General features: G+C 36.0%; 2 protein-coding genes across 4 annotated transcripts; one reads left to right on the forward strand and one right to left on the reverse strand.

Moving 5' to 3' along the window:
- The first annotated feature begins 251 nt into the window (after positions 1-251).
- LOC112502438 (probable UDP-arabinose 4-epimerase 2) lies at positions 252-7,337 on the forward strand. 2 transcript variants are annotated; one of them, XM_025106337.1, is made up of 10 exons: positions 252-328; positions 1,137-1,212; positions 1,426-1,550; positions 2,669-2,782; positions 3,044-3,151; positions 3,473-3,564; positions 4,323-4,464; positions 4,570-4,664; positions 5,346-5,475; positions 6,659-7,337. In XM_025106337.1, the coding sequence occupies exons 2-10, from the start codon at positions 1,158-1,160 to the stop codon at positions 7,040-7,042; spliced, it is 1,245 nt and encodes a 414-aa protein (XP_024962105.1). In that variant the 5' UTR covers positions 252-328; positions 1,137-1,157; the 3' UTR covers positions 7,043-7,337. The 2 variants fall into 2 exon arrangements, with proteins under 2 accessions (XP_024962105.1, XP_024962106.1); XM_025106338.1 differs by lacking the exon at positions 252-328 and adding an exon at positions 406-521.
- Positions 7,338-9,978: 2,641 nt separating this feature from the next.
- Positions 9,979-13,884, reverse strand: LOC112502435 (cysteine proteinase inhibitor 12-like). 2 transcript variants are annotated; one of them, XM_025106336.1, is made up of 4 exons: positions 13,579-13,884; positions 11,933-12,140; positions 11,204-11,334; positions 9,979-10,356 (listed from the first exon to the last, which is right to left on the reverse strand). In XM_025106336.1, exons 1-4 carry the CDS (start codon positions 13,807-13,809, stop codon positions 10,219-10,221), a joined length of 708 nt encoding a protein of 235 aa, XP_024962104.1. In that variant the 5' UTR covers positions 13,810-13,884; the 3' UTR covers positions 9,979-10,218. The 2 variants fall into 2 exon arrangements, with proteins under 2 accessions (XP_024962104.1, XP_024962103.1); XM_025106335.1 differs by having other exon boundaries at positions 11,204-11,349.
- Between the last annotated feature and the right edge of the window lie 1,556 nt (positions 13,885-15,440).

The raw sequence follows: 15,440 nt of genomic DNA on the forward strand, positions 1-15,440 counted from the left end.
CGGTTGTTGTCTTTTATCATTTATGAACTCTTCACATTCTGTACATCAATGGGGTCTCAAAATTGAATCCATGCTCGATCCGCTCCCTATAAAACAACATTTGAAAAGAACATACAAACAGCAGCCTTCCCAATCGACCTGCCCCACCCCCACCCTACCCTGCCCCACGTCGCGACTAACGTAACATGGACTAAACTGCTGTATATTGAATTAGTCCTCCATTAAAGTTCTTCAGAAAATCCAGAGATTTCAGAGAATCGAGGAGGAAAGTGTGTAAGACCCAAGAGGACAATTCCTTTATTGAAACATCCTTCTTCCTTAATTCTTGGTATGTATATCATTTCTTTATTATCGTATTGTAGTATTTACTTTAATTAGTGCTTACCCTTTTCCTGCAATTCCACTCAATCAAATGATAACGTGGGTTGGGTTTGATGTCAAAACTAGATTCACTTTCTCAGATCTTCTCTGTTCGTGCTTTTATTGGCCTACACTTGACCACTTTATTCGTTGGATGCTAGGTACCCCATGTACTCGATCATCGAAAAAGTTTGTATTCGATTGAGTTTCTCTTAATTGCTAGTTTGAAATTTGATATTCTAAATGGGCAACCCTCGTATACTTGAAATTCAAGTATAATTTGGTTTAATTATAATCGAGATGCTGTCAATTTGGGGTCTCGTTTGAGTTCGGTTCTGGTGTTTCTTTAATGGTGTCGTGGTATTTACTTCAAATTAGCTTTACCATTTTCTGAATTTTTACTCAATCAAATGATACCATGTATTAGTTTCAATGGGAATCTAAAGTCTACAATCTTGCATTGCCCCCTTTTAGTTCTGTTTACAATCTTCTCTGTTTCTGCTTTTTTGCATACATTTATGCACTCAGTTCTGTAGATTTTACCTTTTTAAGGTACCCCTTTTGCTCAATCATCACAAAAAGCTAGTATTTGACCCAATTTGCATGTTTAAATTCAGTTTTTACCATATGGGTAACACTTAAATTTTTCGAAATTTGATTTAATGATAAAAGATCATTTGATGCTTGCTTCGAGCTGTTGCGAATTTGATCCCCCTTTTGGGTCTGATTTTGAAGTTTTTGTTATATTTCTCATGGGTTTTTTCTACCGGTTTCAGGGAGGAGGAATTCATCTGCAAATGCTAAACTTTACAAGATCAAGAACTCGGCCTAACAGGCCCAATTCTTTAGGAGGTAACTTCACAATTTCATCACTAATTATTTCATCAAACATTTTATGCAAATTTATGTTCATGGTGAAATTATTATATTCGTAATCTTTGTTTAATCGGGTATGTAAGTCAAAACAGATGCCGGCCAGCCAGCTGATGTTTCTTTTGTCTTAACTACTCTATATTATGGAACTTTAGAGGGTTTGAAGGTATTTTCCTTTTGCTGTGTTTGTAGGTATGGATTTTTCGGATCCAGTGAAGAAGATTGATGTTGTAAGAAGGATTCTTTTGGCTGCAGGCCTTATAGCATTGTGCATCACCATAATTAAGATATCCCCAACTTTCAGCAGCCCAAGCCCAGTAAGTAAAAGAGGACATTTTGTTCCTTTATATGTTTTTCTTTTGATTTAAATTGATCCGTTTCTTTTGTGGCTTCTACTTTGTTTTAACGTAATGAGTTGAATCCTATAGCTTAGCTGCATAAAAGTTTTAGACCCAACTAACCATGGTTTCAACTGTCAATGTTGGTGTCAATTGATATGATTTGCGTTATATATTGACAAAATAGATCTATGTATTTCCTTACGCTTTGATTGTTGCATACTTTTGGATGAAACTTCATCAACTGTGGTCTTATCACTTGGAATAGGAGAATATTTTGGAAGTCAAATCAAAATTACTGCATTTAGTTAATACCCCAGATGCTAAGTTCATTCAAATTGGCATCATATCTGTGAATATTACCATATAATTAGTAGTTAGTACAATAAAAAATCTATTGACGCCTATCAGAATAATCTGGGATAAATCCACTTGGGTTGTGGTGCACCGGTTAAGGCTCGAGGGGGGGGGGGATAGTGGAAATCTCATCTTCCCTGGGTTTGAACCAGGCGTTGCCAAAACCCTTTTAGCCATGGAGGTTCACCTGCAATGACTCCAAGCCATTCATGGTCAGCTGGGGAGCTTGGCCCGGGTACCAATGGTTACCAGAAAAAAAAAATAATCTGGGATAAGTGCTTTTGTCGCTGTAACTTGTAATGGGGATTCTACTTGTAACAAAATCTAACTTAGAACAACATTTACATATAAGTGTTGTATTATGCATTTGCTTCATTTGATTTTGAAAGGGGCTTGGGAAGCATCATAACCAGAAAGTTACAGTTAATCCCATCATTTTACATTTTTATGGAAAGTATATAATTCAGATTTTCTCTTCAAGAAAGAAACCATCATGAACTTGATGATGACTTTTATGGGTGTCTTATGTTTTCTCAAAATGACTGATTTAACCCTGTAATGATTTGTAAATTGTTGATGGTGAGGGTGATCACTTCAATGGTATTACTAACATTTCACCTATAGTACAATGAGGATATTAATCAAGATTCTTAGATGGGTGGTCCTATGACCTCCTAATCTATCATGTAGATCTGCCACACTTTGAGTATCTGACAATTTTTTTGTTTCTTGTTTTGAAGTTCTCTCGTCATGAAACAGGGATTACTCATGTCTTAGTAACAGGAGGTGCTGGCTACATTGGGTCTCATGCTTCACTACGCCTTCTAAAAGACTCTCACCGCGTCACTATAGTGGTATATCTCTAACTTTGGCGAATTTTTATGTAATCATATTCACCTATAAACATCACTTCATCGACATCGATGATTGAGTTAGAGTGTTGTTTTAAATTCCAAAGAAAATAAAGCAATTAAAATCTTTTATATCTGCTGTGTATGGTTATATGCACATCTATATGTGTGTGTATATACGTGTGCATGTCTGCATGTGTATACACACATACATATGTGTGCCACACCTAAACTGATGTCGTAAATTGTATTCTTCTATGACAGGACAATCTCTCCCGGGGAAACCTAGGTGCAATCAGAGTTCTTCAAGACCTGTTTCCAGAGCCCGGCCGACTTCAATTCATTTATGCTGATTTGGGGGATCCAAAAGCTGTATCCCTTGAAACACAGGCTGAAACACGATACATACTAGATAAAATATTTATGATACATGGGGTAGGTTCCATAAATATTTTGGGAATTGTAAGAATCAAGTATTCATGAATTACTCATGATGAATATCTATCATATTCATTATGAATAATGAAAATGCATGATATTCATGAATGTTTTGGTATATTCATCATGAATAAACTCATGAATAGTTAGATCTCACGGTTCTCAAAATGCTTACAGTTCCTAAATGAACTTTCCCCTATCATACAAACAACCATACTTGTACACATGTCTTGTTTCCTTGATAAAATATTTCAGGTAAACAAAATCTTCTATGATAATGCATTTGATGCAGTGATGCATTTTGCAGCAGTTGCATACGTTGGAGAGAGTACCCTTGATCCCCTAAAGTAAGCATGAATCCCCAATCTATCTGTATATCAGTTGAATATTATTTTCTCAGGCGTTTTGGGCACCATTCTTTAGTTGTTTGTCTTTTGTTATGTTTTACTTTTTGAGTGTTTCTGGAGTGGTTAATCATACAACGTCGAGAAGAAGCTTATAGGGTGTTGTGATGATTTATAGCTATTGTTGGTTAAATGCCTCCAGTAATCACAAAATCAGGGAATTATGTTGAATTCAGTAGCGCAATACCATTTGTAATCCCCTAAGTTTGAAGTAGCAGACTGACCCGATAATTTTGAATCAAATAAAACAATGGTGGGAACCACGAAGCTATTAGCAACCCGTTACTTAGGAATTGCAAGCCTTAGATAGACGAATATATGCAAACTTAAAGATAAAATAGCAATTATACTATCCTTCTGATCATACTTGGACAAAAAATGAAACAACTAAATGAAATAGCATTTGAATCTCTACTGACGGTTAGTGAAATCTTGTTTTGACATCTTATGGTAAAATAAACTTTACATCCCAACTAATCCCTTATTCATCTTACTACTAAATACTAATGTGCATTTGTGTAGTGATAAATTGTATGTTATGAATCAGTTTAGCAGCCTTTTTTCACTGGTATATGGGATAAGGGAGGGTGACATACCTGAGGAGAAGACCCCCCCCCCTGCCCCACGGGCTAGTGCATAATGTGGGAAAAAAAGATTTCTGGTTTTTCACTCCTTAGATATGGTGCTCAAATATGTGTCAGGTATTATCACAACATAACTTCAAATACCCTGGTGGTATTGGAGGCAATGGCAGCACATAATGTGAACACGTTGATATACTCTAGCACATGTGCGACATACGGGGAGCCTGAAAAGATGCCCATTACAGAAGAAACCCCTCAGGTATTCTGGTGTATTTGGAGTATAGAAGTCGGTTTTTTTTTTCTTTCTGTCTGGTGCACCCTGTGTTATCATCTTAGCAACTCATTTTTCTGTTGCATATTCCAGCACCCAATTAATCCTTATGGAAAAGCCAAGAAGATGGCAGAAGATATCATCTTGGATTTCCATAAAAACTCAGACATGGCGGTCATGATCTTAAGGTTAGTAACTTAGCATTACTATTTTTGGCATTTCTTTTGCCAACTTTTTACATGCATGCAATGGTGACTGATGCTCCCGTTGAAAGCAATATATAGCATCGTGATAAGAGTATTTTCACAATGAAATTACATCTATAAATAGACACCAAAATCTTAGCACCCTAACAAGTGAAACTCTTTTCTTGGAAGTTGGAACGCCAACTACAAATTGGTGACTCTGAACCCTTTGGGTTAAGGCCTTGGGTTTGTTCCCTAGAGGTCACCTGTTGAAGGCCACCGGAGGGTTTACTTGGCTGTTAACTTTAAGGTGTGTGCAAAAACTGGCTTGGACACCCATGGTTATAAATAATATGGTGACTCCTATATGCTCATTAAGAGTTAGAGAAATTCGTTACTCCCTCCATTATTAAGGGTAAAATTGTCATTTATCAATTAAAAAATGTAATAATTTTTCAATTTTGGATACTTATTTTGGGATGGAGGGATATTTAGGTGATTAATGATTTGAAACACCAGGCTCATTAATGGCTAGAACTAGATGAAAGCCTTGTAAAATCTTGTTAAATGCTCGAATACATGTTTGTATTTTGTTTCAGATTATAGAATGTGTAATTCTAACAAATTATCATCAACAAGTTTGAGTTCTTATTTCACTTTTCCTATCGGTTGTTCAATTTCCAGATACTTCAATGTGATTGGGTCGGATCCAGAAGGAAGGTTGGGAGAAGCACCAAGACCAGAATTACGTGAACATGGAAGAATATCAGGTGCATGCTTCGATGCAGCCCGTGGAATTACCAATGGCCTCAAGGTTAGTTTCCTTTGATCTAATCACACTAAATTTATTTTACCTGTTATATAGTTTAAGGAAATTGATTATAAAGTATGCTTCTTCCATTTCATGAAAATCCAAATGTTTGATTTGTTATATAGTTTCCTTTTTTTTTTTTTGGGAAATGGGTGATCAAGGTCTTTGCCCAAACTAATCCTATGGCAAGTCGCGACTGTAGGCTTTTGCCCATAGTGCTGAGGTAAGTCTCCCGGTGGCCACAAGTGCATATCTAGATACAGTATTCAAACCTGGGTTGATTGTAGTTTTGTTATATAAATTTGTCAAATGCTTTACATCCCATAAAAAATGCAAATTTCCTTTTCTATGAATGTTTGTTTTAAATTATGTGCTTTTTAGCTCGGTAGACTCTTGGTTTTTTGCTCTTGCAAGCCGGTGGTATTCTCGGAAACAACCTCTTTGTATCTTGGGACAAAGTTAAGGTCTGTGTATGCTTACCCCCAAGACCCTACCTTTGGATCGGATATACTCGATTGTCCAATTTCGTAATTGATTTACCGAAAAATAGAAATATATTCGTTCAAGAAGGAACTGTTCAATTCTCTGGCAATTGCACCTAACTCGAGTTCCTTTGGAAGCCATGGTTATTTACTTTGACAGGGTACAAATGTCTAAAGTTTTTATTTGTAGATATTTTTCAGACCTATTGCCAATACTAACGGGGTGTTTTGGATTGCTTATAAAAATAACTTATTGACTTATTCCGGTATGACACCGGTAATAAGCACTTTCGAGTGTTTGGATAAACAGCTTATATGGTGCCCAACTGATAATAAGGAGTTTTTGAAGAAGTTAAACCCTTCTAACTTATAATAAGTTGATAAGGACTTCTGTAGAAAAGCATAAATTGTTTTAAATAAGCAAATCCCAAACACCCCCTAAGTAGCAGTTAAAAGTGGATATACGTTTACTGACTCTTAAAGGTGTCACCGTTGTGTACTAGAGCATAAATTTGAGTTTTGATTGTTAATTATGGAATACAAAAAACGTAATTGTAAATAGTTAAAACTGGACCTGATTTCTTAGTGTTTTGCACAGTATTTTGTAAAAGATCATATTTTATTTTATAATTGATTTTTTTTTTTAATTTTTATATTGTGGGAATTATTTGTGCTACCACTGAAAAATAAGTTCTGTGGCGTAGGTTCGAGGAACGGACTATAAAACCGCAGACGGAACTTGCATACGTGACTACATCGATGTGACTGATTTAGTCGATGCTCACGTGAAAGCACTCGAGAAAGCACAACCTGGTGAAGTCGGAATCTACAACGTCGGTACGGGCCGAGGTCGATCTGTTAACGAGTTTGTTGAAGCTTGTAAATCGGCAACCGGGGTATCAATAAAAGTTGACTATTTGCCACGCCGGCCCGGTGACTATGCCGAAGTGTTCAGTGACCCATCAAAGATCCTCCGTGAACTCAACTGGTCGGCACAGTACACAGATCTCGAAAAGAGTTTACGTGTTGCATGGAGATGGCAAAAGTTGCATCATAACGGATACGGGCCCTCAAAGGCTTCGTCTTAAAATGGGAAACGTGCAAAAACCGTTAAAAGTTACCATCAACTTTCTTTCCGATGGAAAAAAAGCACGAGTTTAACGCACATTTTGTCTGAAAATCTCGATCGTGATGGTAACTTCATGGTTGTCATTGAAGCTGGTTGGGGATTCACTCGATTTTGGCCGGGTTTCGTGAATTATACAGTACTGAGAGCGATGTTATTGTTATAATGACTTGTATCTTACACGTTAAAAATCGTACCATTTACGGTTTCCGCTTTGGGAGCCTAAAATTTGATTTGATCATATTGTTATTTGTTGATTTTAGGGTTGAAGTTGTAGGTGAGCAACCCATTTGAGAGATCTTAATAATAATAATAATAATAATAATAATAATAATAATAATAATAATAATAATATTAATAATAATAATACTAATACTACTACTACTAATAATAATAATAATAATAATAATAATACATATTGATTGTAATTTCTATTACTATCTTGCTAAATATAGAAGGATGGAAGCTTTATGGCCTCATTTCTGCAAATCAATCTTGACTTTATTTTATGTGACAATTGGTTTTTTTTTTTTTAACTATATGATAATTATATATGGAAAATTAAACTCGTAAATAGGTGAACCTTTGACCATGAAGCCAAGGTTATCATGTATCATTTGGGCCAATAGCAATTTACTTCCGTATCAGATTTACTGGGTTTGTTTGGTTCGATTTAGTCTATAATCTTCGTTCAAGGCCATCTTCGATCATCATTTTGTGTTCCAATTCATCGGATTTCTTGATATTAGCATTGTCCATTCATGACGATTATCTCAGACGACCATATTGCTTCTCGTCTATCTGAGTTTTATATGCATCAACATTCTGATTCATTCTCCCCTCTATAGCCAGGTTTCATCATAGGTTTAGGCCACTGTGTTCGACGACAAGTAGTTGGCCTTGGGGCTCCTCAGAGCCACTCAGGATCCCATGGAATTAGTTGAACTATACACAAAATGGCTGGAATAGTCATGATTTCCAAAAAATGTGGTGTTTGAATTCGATCAGCTTTGATCGATGACAATAAAATGATGGTGTGGCTCTTTAACAAGGTGAAATCTGTTAAAAAAAAGGGTATAAGATATCGCAAGAAATCTATAATGGACTTCGTGTGGAAAATCAATTCCTGTAATGTAAAAAAGAATAATTTGAATATTTAATTTTTAATATTGAATAGAAGGACCATATCTTTCTTTTTTAATGAATCTATTTATTACTTTTCTTATGTAATATTTCAACCATGTATATGTTGGGTTACATGAAATTTACTCAAGCAAAAACACAAATAAGTTATTAATTTTCATATGTAAACCCCAGAATAAAAGAAACCTTTAAAAGAGAGACGATTACCAGAAGTGACTAGTAGTTATCTGACAATTACGGGAGATTATTATAGCAGTTAGGAACATATATTATCAGTGGATGTCCCCAATGATCATCATCGGTGGGAAAACACTCGTTGGTCAGTATTAATGTGCGATCGCTACCACTTATCAACTTCAGTGTTTTGTCCCACCGTTGGCACATCACCGATGCCAATAAGGTCAGCATTGAGCTTCACATGTTGAACATACACACTAACATTAACCACATCAACTTCAGTGTTAACACGTCATACATGTTATTTAGGTTTCGAGGCGCTTCGTCTCGACCCTTGACCCCGCTAGGGGCGTTGCCCCTAGGACCTGCAAGGGGATGCGGCCCCCTTCCGCAACATCTAGTTAAATGCGACCCCCTTTCGCAACATCTAGTTATCCCAAGTTCATACTAACTTACACAATTGCGCACTTCGTACCTTTGGATCTGTATTATAGCTAACTACGAACACCTTCATTCTTTTGTAAATCCAGTTAGATTAAATGATATGATAACACTAAAATCGTCTACAAAATGATGGTGGTTCGTGGTTGCAATTCATGGTAGAATGCAACATCGTTTAACATCAATAGGTTTATCGTGATATAACACAGTTCATTTAACATGAATTTGTATCCTAGTTCAAGAAATCAGTATATCGTATAAACCATTAACTTTAATAGAAATTTTATCGTTCTAAAAAGATAGTTCACAAAATATTATCAATAAAAATTATAGATTTTACATTTTAATAAAATTCACTATCTAACTCGATGAGTTTCACACTCAAAAAAGAACATTTTTTGTTTTTCATATTCGTTAATTTTTTTCTGAAGAAAATCATCTGATATAAAACAAAAACACAAATACCAACTAGAGGTGTAGATGAGCAGAGTTGAATCAAGTAACAAGTTATTAGAACTCAGCTTGAAGAAGTAATATTAGAATTAGTTGAATAACTTTTTCAAAATGAAGCTCGAGCTCGCATATTTTTTTGACTATTCGATCGAGCTCGCTTATTTTTTTTGACTATTCGAGCTCGCTGCATGTTTAACAAACTTGAGTTGTAAATTATATCAAAAATTCAAATTTTATAAGCTAAAAATTGAACTCTATTTTTTGTGGATAATTTATAAAAACTAAATATAAAAAATTATTTAAATTAATATTTTAGCATATTTTAAAACATTAATACAAACAAATCCTATAAAATTCGTAAATACCAACTACCCGTGGGATGAATCCAATGTTTATGAGAATTCATGGAAATCCCAAGACGACTTTGCTATAAACTAAATACGGGATTGGGATAGAATCCGATTCCGAGTACCACCAAATCCACGACATGTATCATGGATACTAATACTTAACGAGTACGGGGAAATGAAGAGGCAAAAACTGGAATTGAAATGTCATATAATTAGTTGATCCTCAAAGCCAAGTTTGATGGAGTGACAAATGGGAAATTTATGGGGAGTTACAATCCCCACCATGGGATAGTGCACCTACACACCTTCATCGACGTCATTTTTCACTCTCATATCGAAGTACAATGCAGGGATTATTATTACATATAAAACATGTACACCGGAAAGTCAACACATGGTTGAAACATGGAAAACTACAAACACCACCTGAGGACACGATCCGGCGTTTAAGGATATATCAAGTCTAGAAAAGCAGTTACATAAGACGATTAGGTATCAGTGAGCAACAAAACATGATCATCAATCCAAGTATGATATGCACTTGCAAAGCATTATTACATAGTGAAGTTTTGAATTAGGAGTGGTCTTGCACCATGTTGTTCACATGAAAGTTCCCATCTTTGTCCTTGTGCACATTTGCCTTGAACTTCTCTTCTTTGCTGCTCCTTTTCACCTTCAGTAGGATGTCATATTTTGCAGATCCTTCCACACACTGATACACCGTTTTAACCAAGTGTTATCAACTCAAATAAAACATGGATTAGAAACCACATCTAGGGGATGCATTTGGTACACAGACGGGCGAGAGTGAGGTAGGCGACTAGGCGGGTGAAAGAATTTTGGAAGGTTTTAGAGGTTTAATTATACAAGGCTGGTTTAGTAATTTACCAATCTTGTTTGATTCCCCGATTTCGTTCCCACCTATTTTGGAGGGAGTGGGACAAAAAGAAATGCATTTTTGTCCCACTCAGGTCCTATCCTGTTAGTCTAATGTCGTGCCAAAAAACGTGAGACAAGATCCCACATACCAAACACACCCGAGAGGAATTTCATCTTGATCATTGAAAAACAAAACCAAACCAAGCCAATACCTCCCACCCGGAGGCGGGGGTGAGATGTACACAAATCTGACCTCTTCATGACACATTAGTATACTAGGCAATACACAAGTATGGGATTTGAACAAAGGACCTACGTGGAAGCCAAGCTATGCCACAATATTTACAAAAATAAGGAGAGCGGGGCCTTTAACGCCATACTTCTAGAAAGATGATATATCAACTAGTGCCTTACTTCGTCTCTGTTCCTAGAGGCTAAGTTATATATGGCTACTTACCGTATTTAGCCTTTGGGGAAGTGAGAGGTTGTTATTACGATATCATGCAACACAAATATTGCACTTAAAAGTACAATTGTACTTTATTGTAATCCTTTGGTTTTGGGACCAAATCTCTGTCCACATCTTTGCAACAAAATGATAAGCAAATCAACTACCACAAAGATAACTAAAAAGGTGGCTAACTCGCAATCCCATAACGAAAAACAGAAGGGTTATATACCTCTGTTTTAGCATGAATGACCTCTTGCAGTTCGTAAGGGTATAATGAGTTGGACCTCTGTTGCAGTGTCATGAGGACATGATTTGCAGCATCTTGAACCACAGGATCATGAACAGGCACCGATTGATATCCTGAGCCATCACAATCTGGTTACATATTATGGTAGCATTTATGAGGATAGATACGAGAAGTTATTGCCGTCAAGAAACGGAAATGGGGATAGCATTATCTGTTCAAGGCATGCAACGAAGTTTGAACTCTAGTATAACATTTCTCCATGATTGATATTCCTGACTTCTTTATACCAGAACCAACTTGTTGGCACGTCCCTGCAAACCAAACCAAAAACAAACCCACCTGAAGGTTTTTTTTGTTTTTGTTTTTTCTTTTTGATGGGGGGAGGAGTGGTATCCAGACCTGGCATCTACCCTCAATCTTCAGAGATGAGAGATATACCAAAAAGGAAACATCCCTTTGAAAGTTATAGCCAAGATGCAACTCAGAAGAACCAAAGACACCTTATTAAATTCAGACCTTCAAAAGTATAGTAACTTCCATAAACATCAATCCATGTTTTTTTTAATGTTCCAAGCAAGTAACTATTGACCACGGTAGGTGTAAAGCTCAACAAACATAGAGAACATGTAGTTCTTTTGCAAGCTAAAGCTGCTGCCTACAGACAACTGATATGTGATACCATTTAAGTATTTTCAAGGTTTAGTAGCTTACCAAGATCAGAAGGTGTACTGGTGGTTTGTTCACCAATATGCTTGAATTCCTGCAGTTCCTTGAAGTTCATCCACGGCTTTACCCACACCTTAGCCTCGTATATTTTCTTCTCTCCAGCGTCAACGACCTCCAATGTAAGATGATGCAAGGTTCCAGCAACCACTTGCTCTTGCACCTTTACCACCCTTGCCAACTCCAGCATTGCATTCTAAGTTCATAAACATCATGCAATATTAGTCTTTAGTCTGAACAGCTAAAATAGTAATTTTCTTGTTCAACATTTAAGAGCCTTTCTTCTCTCTTCTTTTCGATCCACACTACACGAGCAAGATGAAATTTGAGAAAAACAAATAATATCAGTAGGAAAAAAAAATAGAATTAACCCCACCAAACCACTAGCATGAGAGTCAGAAATAAGAAGACCCGCGCTTTATAAACGAATTCCAAATTAAGAAAAAGATCAATTATCAAAATTTATTTAATAATTTTAAATACTAAAAGAAAAATAATCGTTTATGCCTACATTCTTTCTAACTACTCCAAGACTAATTGTACTGTCTCCAATCAAAAGTCCAGAGTCGTATTTTAAGCAAAGGAGATGTTCTTAAGTTACCAATTGTGAAAATATGTGGAATGCTAGATTAATCTCCAAAAGAGCCGTCTAGGAGAGATGGGGGTTCCGACATATATGGAGAGACATAATCCAAGTCTAGCCGATGTGGGTCTCTAACATGCCCCCTCCAACGGAGGCTAGAGGGGCACAAATTGTCCCAAGAGTGTTGAGAGGGGGCTGGACGGGCAAGAGGACTAGACGAATATAGATTGCCCCAAGAGTGTCGAATACCTAGAGTGGTAGATCTTGGCTCCGATAAAGAATATGCGGAATGAAGAATCATTTTTTAATCGCTAGGTTGTATACAGTGAGGGTAAGATCAAACTTCTCTTTGCATTCCTTTTAAATCATGGAGTAACAAATAAACACCAACTCAAGTACTCGTTAATTTTGCTTAGATTTTCACCTAGAATGACCCCATCTTACAACCATCCTCAAAACCCTAGTTTTGCAATTGTATCAAGTCCGAATCGAAAGCTGTCATATTTTGCATACAGAAAATGAATAATCAAGAATCATCATGAAAACAACAAACTAAGAGAAACAAGTGATGTTCTTAACTTACTATATAATGATTCATTTTGTTGGTTACTGAAATTATCTTTGCCTTCCTATCAAATCATAAATCAATTATGTTCTTCAGATGCAAAATTAACAAGAAATCAACAAATGTAATACTCAAGAAATTCCTTAGATTATGAAATCATACAGCAACAATTGATCACCAATTTAAATACTCATAAACTTCATTCAGATTTTGAAAATTTCCCCTGGTTGATCCTGTGTTACAGCCTTCCTCAAAACCCTAGTTCTGCAATTGGTGTTTTGTCCTAATTCAAAACATTTTTACAACCTTCCCTAGAAGCACCAACTCAAATACTCATAAACAAATATATGAATGATCGGACCACCTTCCTAAGAACCTAGTTTAAATCCAGTTATGTCAATCTTAAGCATCATTTCCACCAAAATAAGTGAATAATCACAGAATAGAACATAAACTAAGATGAACGATCAACAACACATGACAAACCTGTTTCTTGTTATGCTCTTGGACAGCAAAATGAGCAAGACTATCGATATCGGCGCTGTTGGAAGCCGATGAATTCTGTAAACCACCAAGAGTAGTTGCCATGGGATTGGAATCTAACAAATCTTCTTCGGTGCTGCAAAAACTGGACTGTTTTGCGAGTGAATTCAACAACGATGATGCCAGTACTAGTAGGATAGATTGAAGGATATAATGGTAGCGTTGGATTCGCATTTGCTCTTTAACTTTACCAAATTCTTGATGGCTTCATTGACAACATTCGTCGACATATATTTGCAACTTTTTTGTTGCTGGATGAACACGTAGCGTACGCGTGTCAAGCATAGCACAGGGTGTGAATCTCAAGGCAAAAGAAAAACAATTAATTGTTATAGAAGAACTGAAAATAAGAATAGAGAAAAAATCTATCATTTTCATTGATGAAAAGCCATTTAAAAATGGATGATAGTTATAATAGATATTAGTTATAATTTATTTTAATATGTTTATTTTTATTAGATCGTTATATCCTTTAGATGATGATATATTTATCCTACAACACTTCTCTTTGTGTTGAGTTAAAGAAGTGATAGTGCATAATGTTGTCTCGTTAAAACCTTATACCAAAATAAAAACCCGATGGAAAAAATATGATAAAGGAAAGAATATAATGCACCAGTTTCTTTGTAATATATAGAATTTTCCTTTAGTCTAATATTCTCTCAGATTCGTACACTAATCATGAGTGTTAGGAAAGCAAAATGGTATATCAATTGTTGCCTCACTAAAACCTTACACCAAGGAACAAAACCCAATGGAAAAGATAAAACATTCGGTGATGGAAAAAGCATAACATACCAACATCACATGTATAATAGACTCCTCTTTTTATCTACTACTCCCTTTGATACGTACATCAATTCAGGGAGTTTGGAAAGTATTCGCATTCCAATGTTTTCCAAATGTGGCCTTAGGTAGTGATTTGGTAAACAAATCAACCACATTCTCCTCAGACCTTACTTGATTCACTTGAATCTTGAGGATAGTCTATAGTTGCTGATTATAGAAAAACTTTGGCAAAATATGTTTTGTTTATCACCCTTGATATATCCTACTTTCATTTGTTCGATACAAGTTGCATTTTCTTCATATATGCATGTAGGATTTTGAGTGGTTGAACTTTGTTAGGACTGAAAATCAGTATTAAATTGTATTCGTCTTGAAAGTTAAATATTGTCTATAATTGTAAAAGTCATCGTGTTTGACTTTTCTTAGGCATGTTTGACTTTGACTATGTTTAGAGGTTTGACCCTATAAATAGGGTAATGTCTTTGTAATTGTAAGGGAAGAGAGCTCATTGTTAAATCTGATACGTATAATAGAGGTTTGACTATTTTGACTTTTCCTCTCATCTCTCTCAAAGTGTTCTTCATGATATATTCAGATCTGCCATAGATTCATATAGAGATTACTTGAAGATTGATCATTGTGGACTCACAAACTTAAACCACTTCAGGTCTTCCTTTGCTGGTCCGTGACATAGATGGAAGGAAGTACCTCAGGAAGCACGTGACTTGATGTTCCAGCGCTTTAGGGTTGGTGTACCATTTTAATATAATTATACATACAAGGTTATTGTTTTTACATTTATACAAACATTGTGTGTGTAGGCTAAGTTCCAGTAGGAACTTGAGCTGGATGACACGGTTCATGATTTATGGACCAAATCCATGCACAACAGGTACTCTGATTGGATGAGCTCTGCACGTGATTGGGCCGTGGCACAGGCCTATCCTGGTGATCAACAATGGGATGGTGAGGACTTTTCACGGATTAGATTACACCATCCCGTATGGATACCAGAC

The sequence above is a fragment of the Cynara cardunculus genome, unplaced genomic scaffold (assembly GCF_001531365.2).
Source record: "Cynara cardunculus var. scolymus isolate 2C unplaced genomic scaffold, CcrdV1 Un_Scaffold_1420, whole genome shotgun sequence".
NCBI classification, from domain to species: Eukaryota; Viridiplantae; Streptophyta; class Magnoliopsida; order Asterales; family Asteraceae; genus Cynara; species Cynara cardunculus.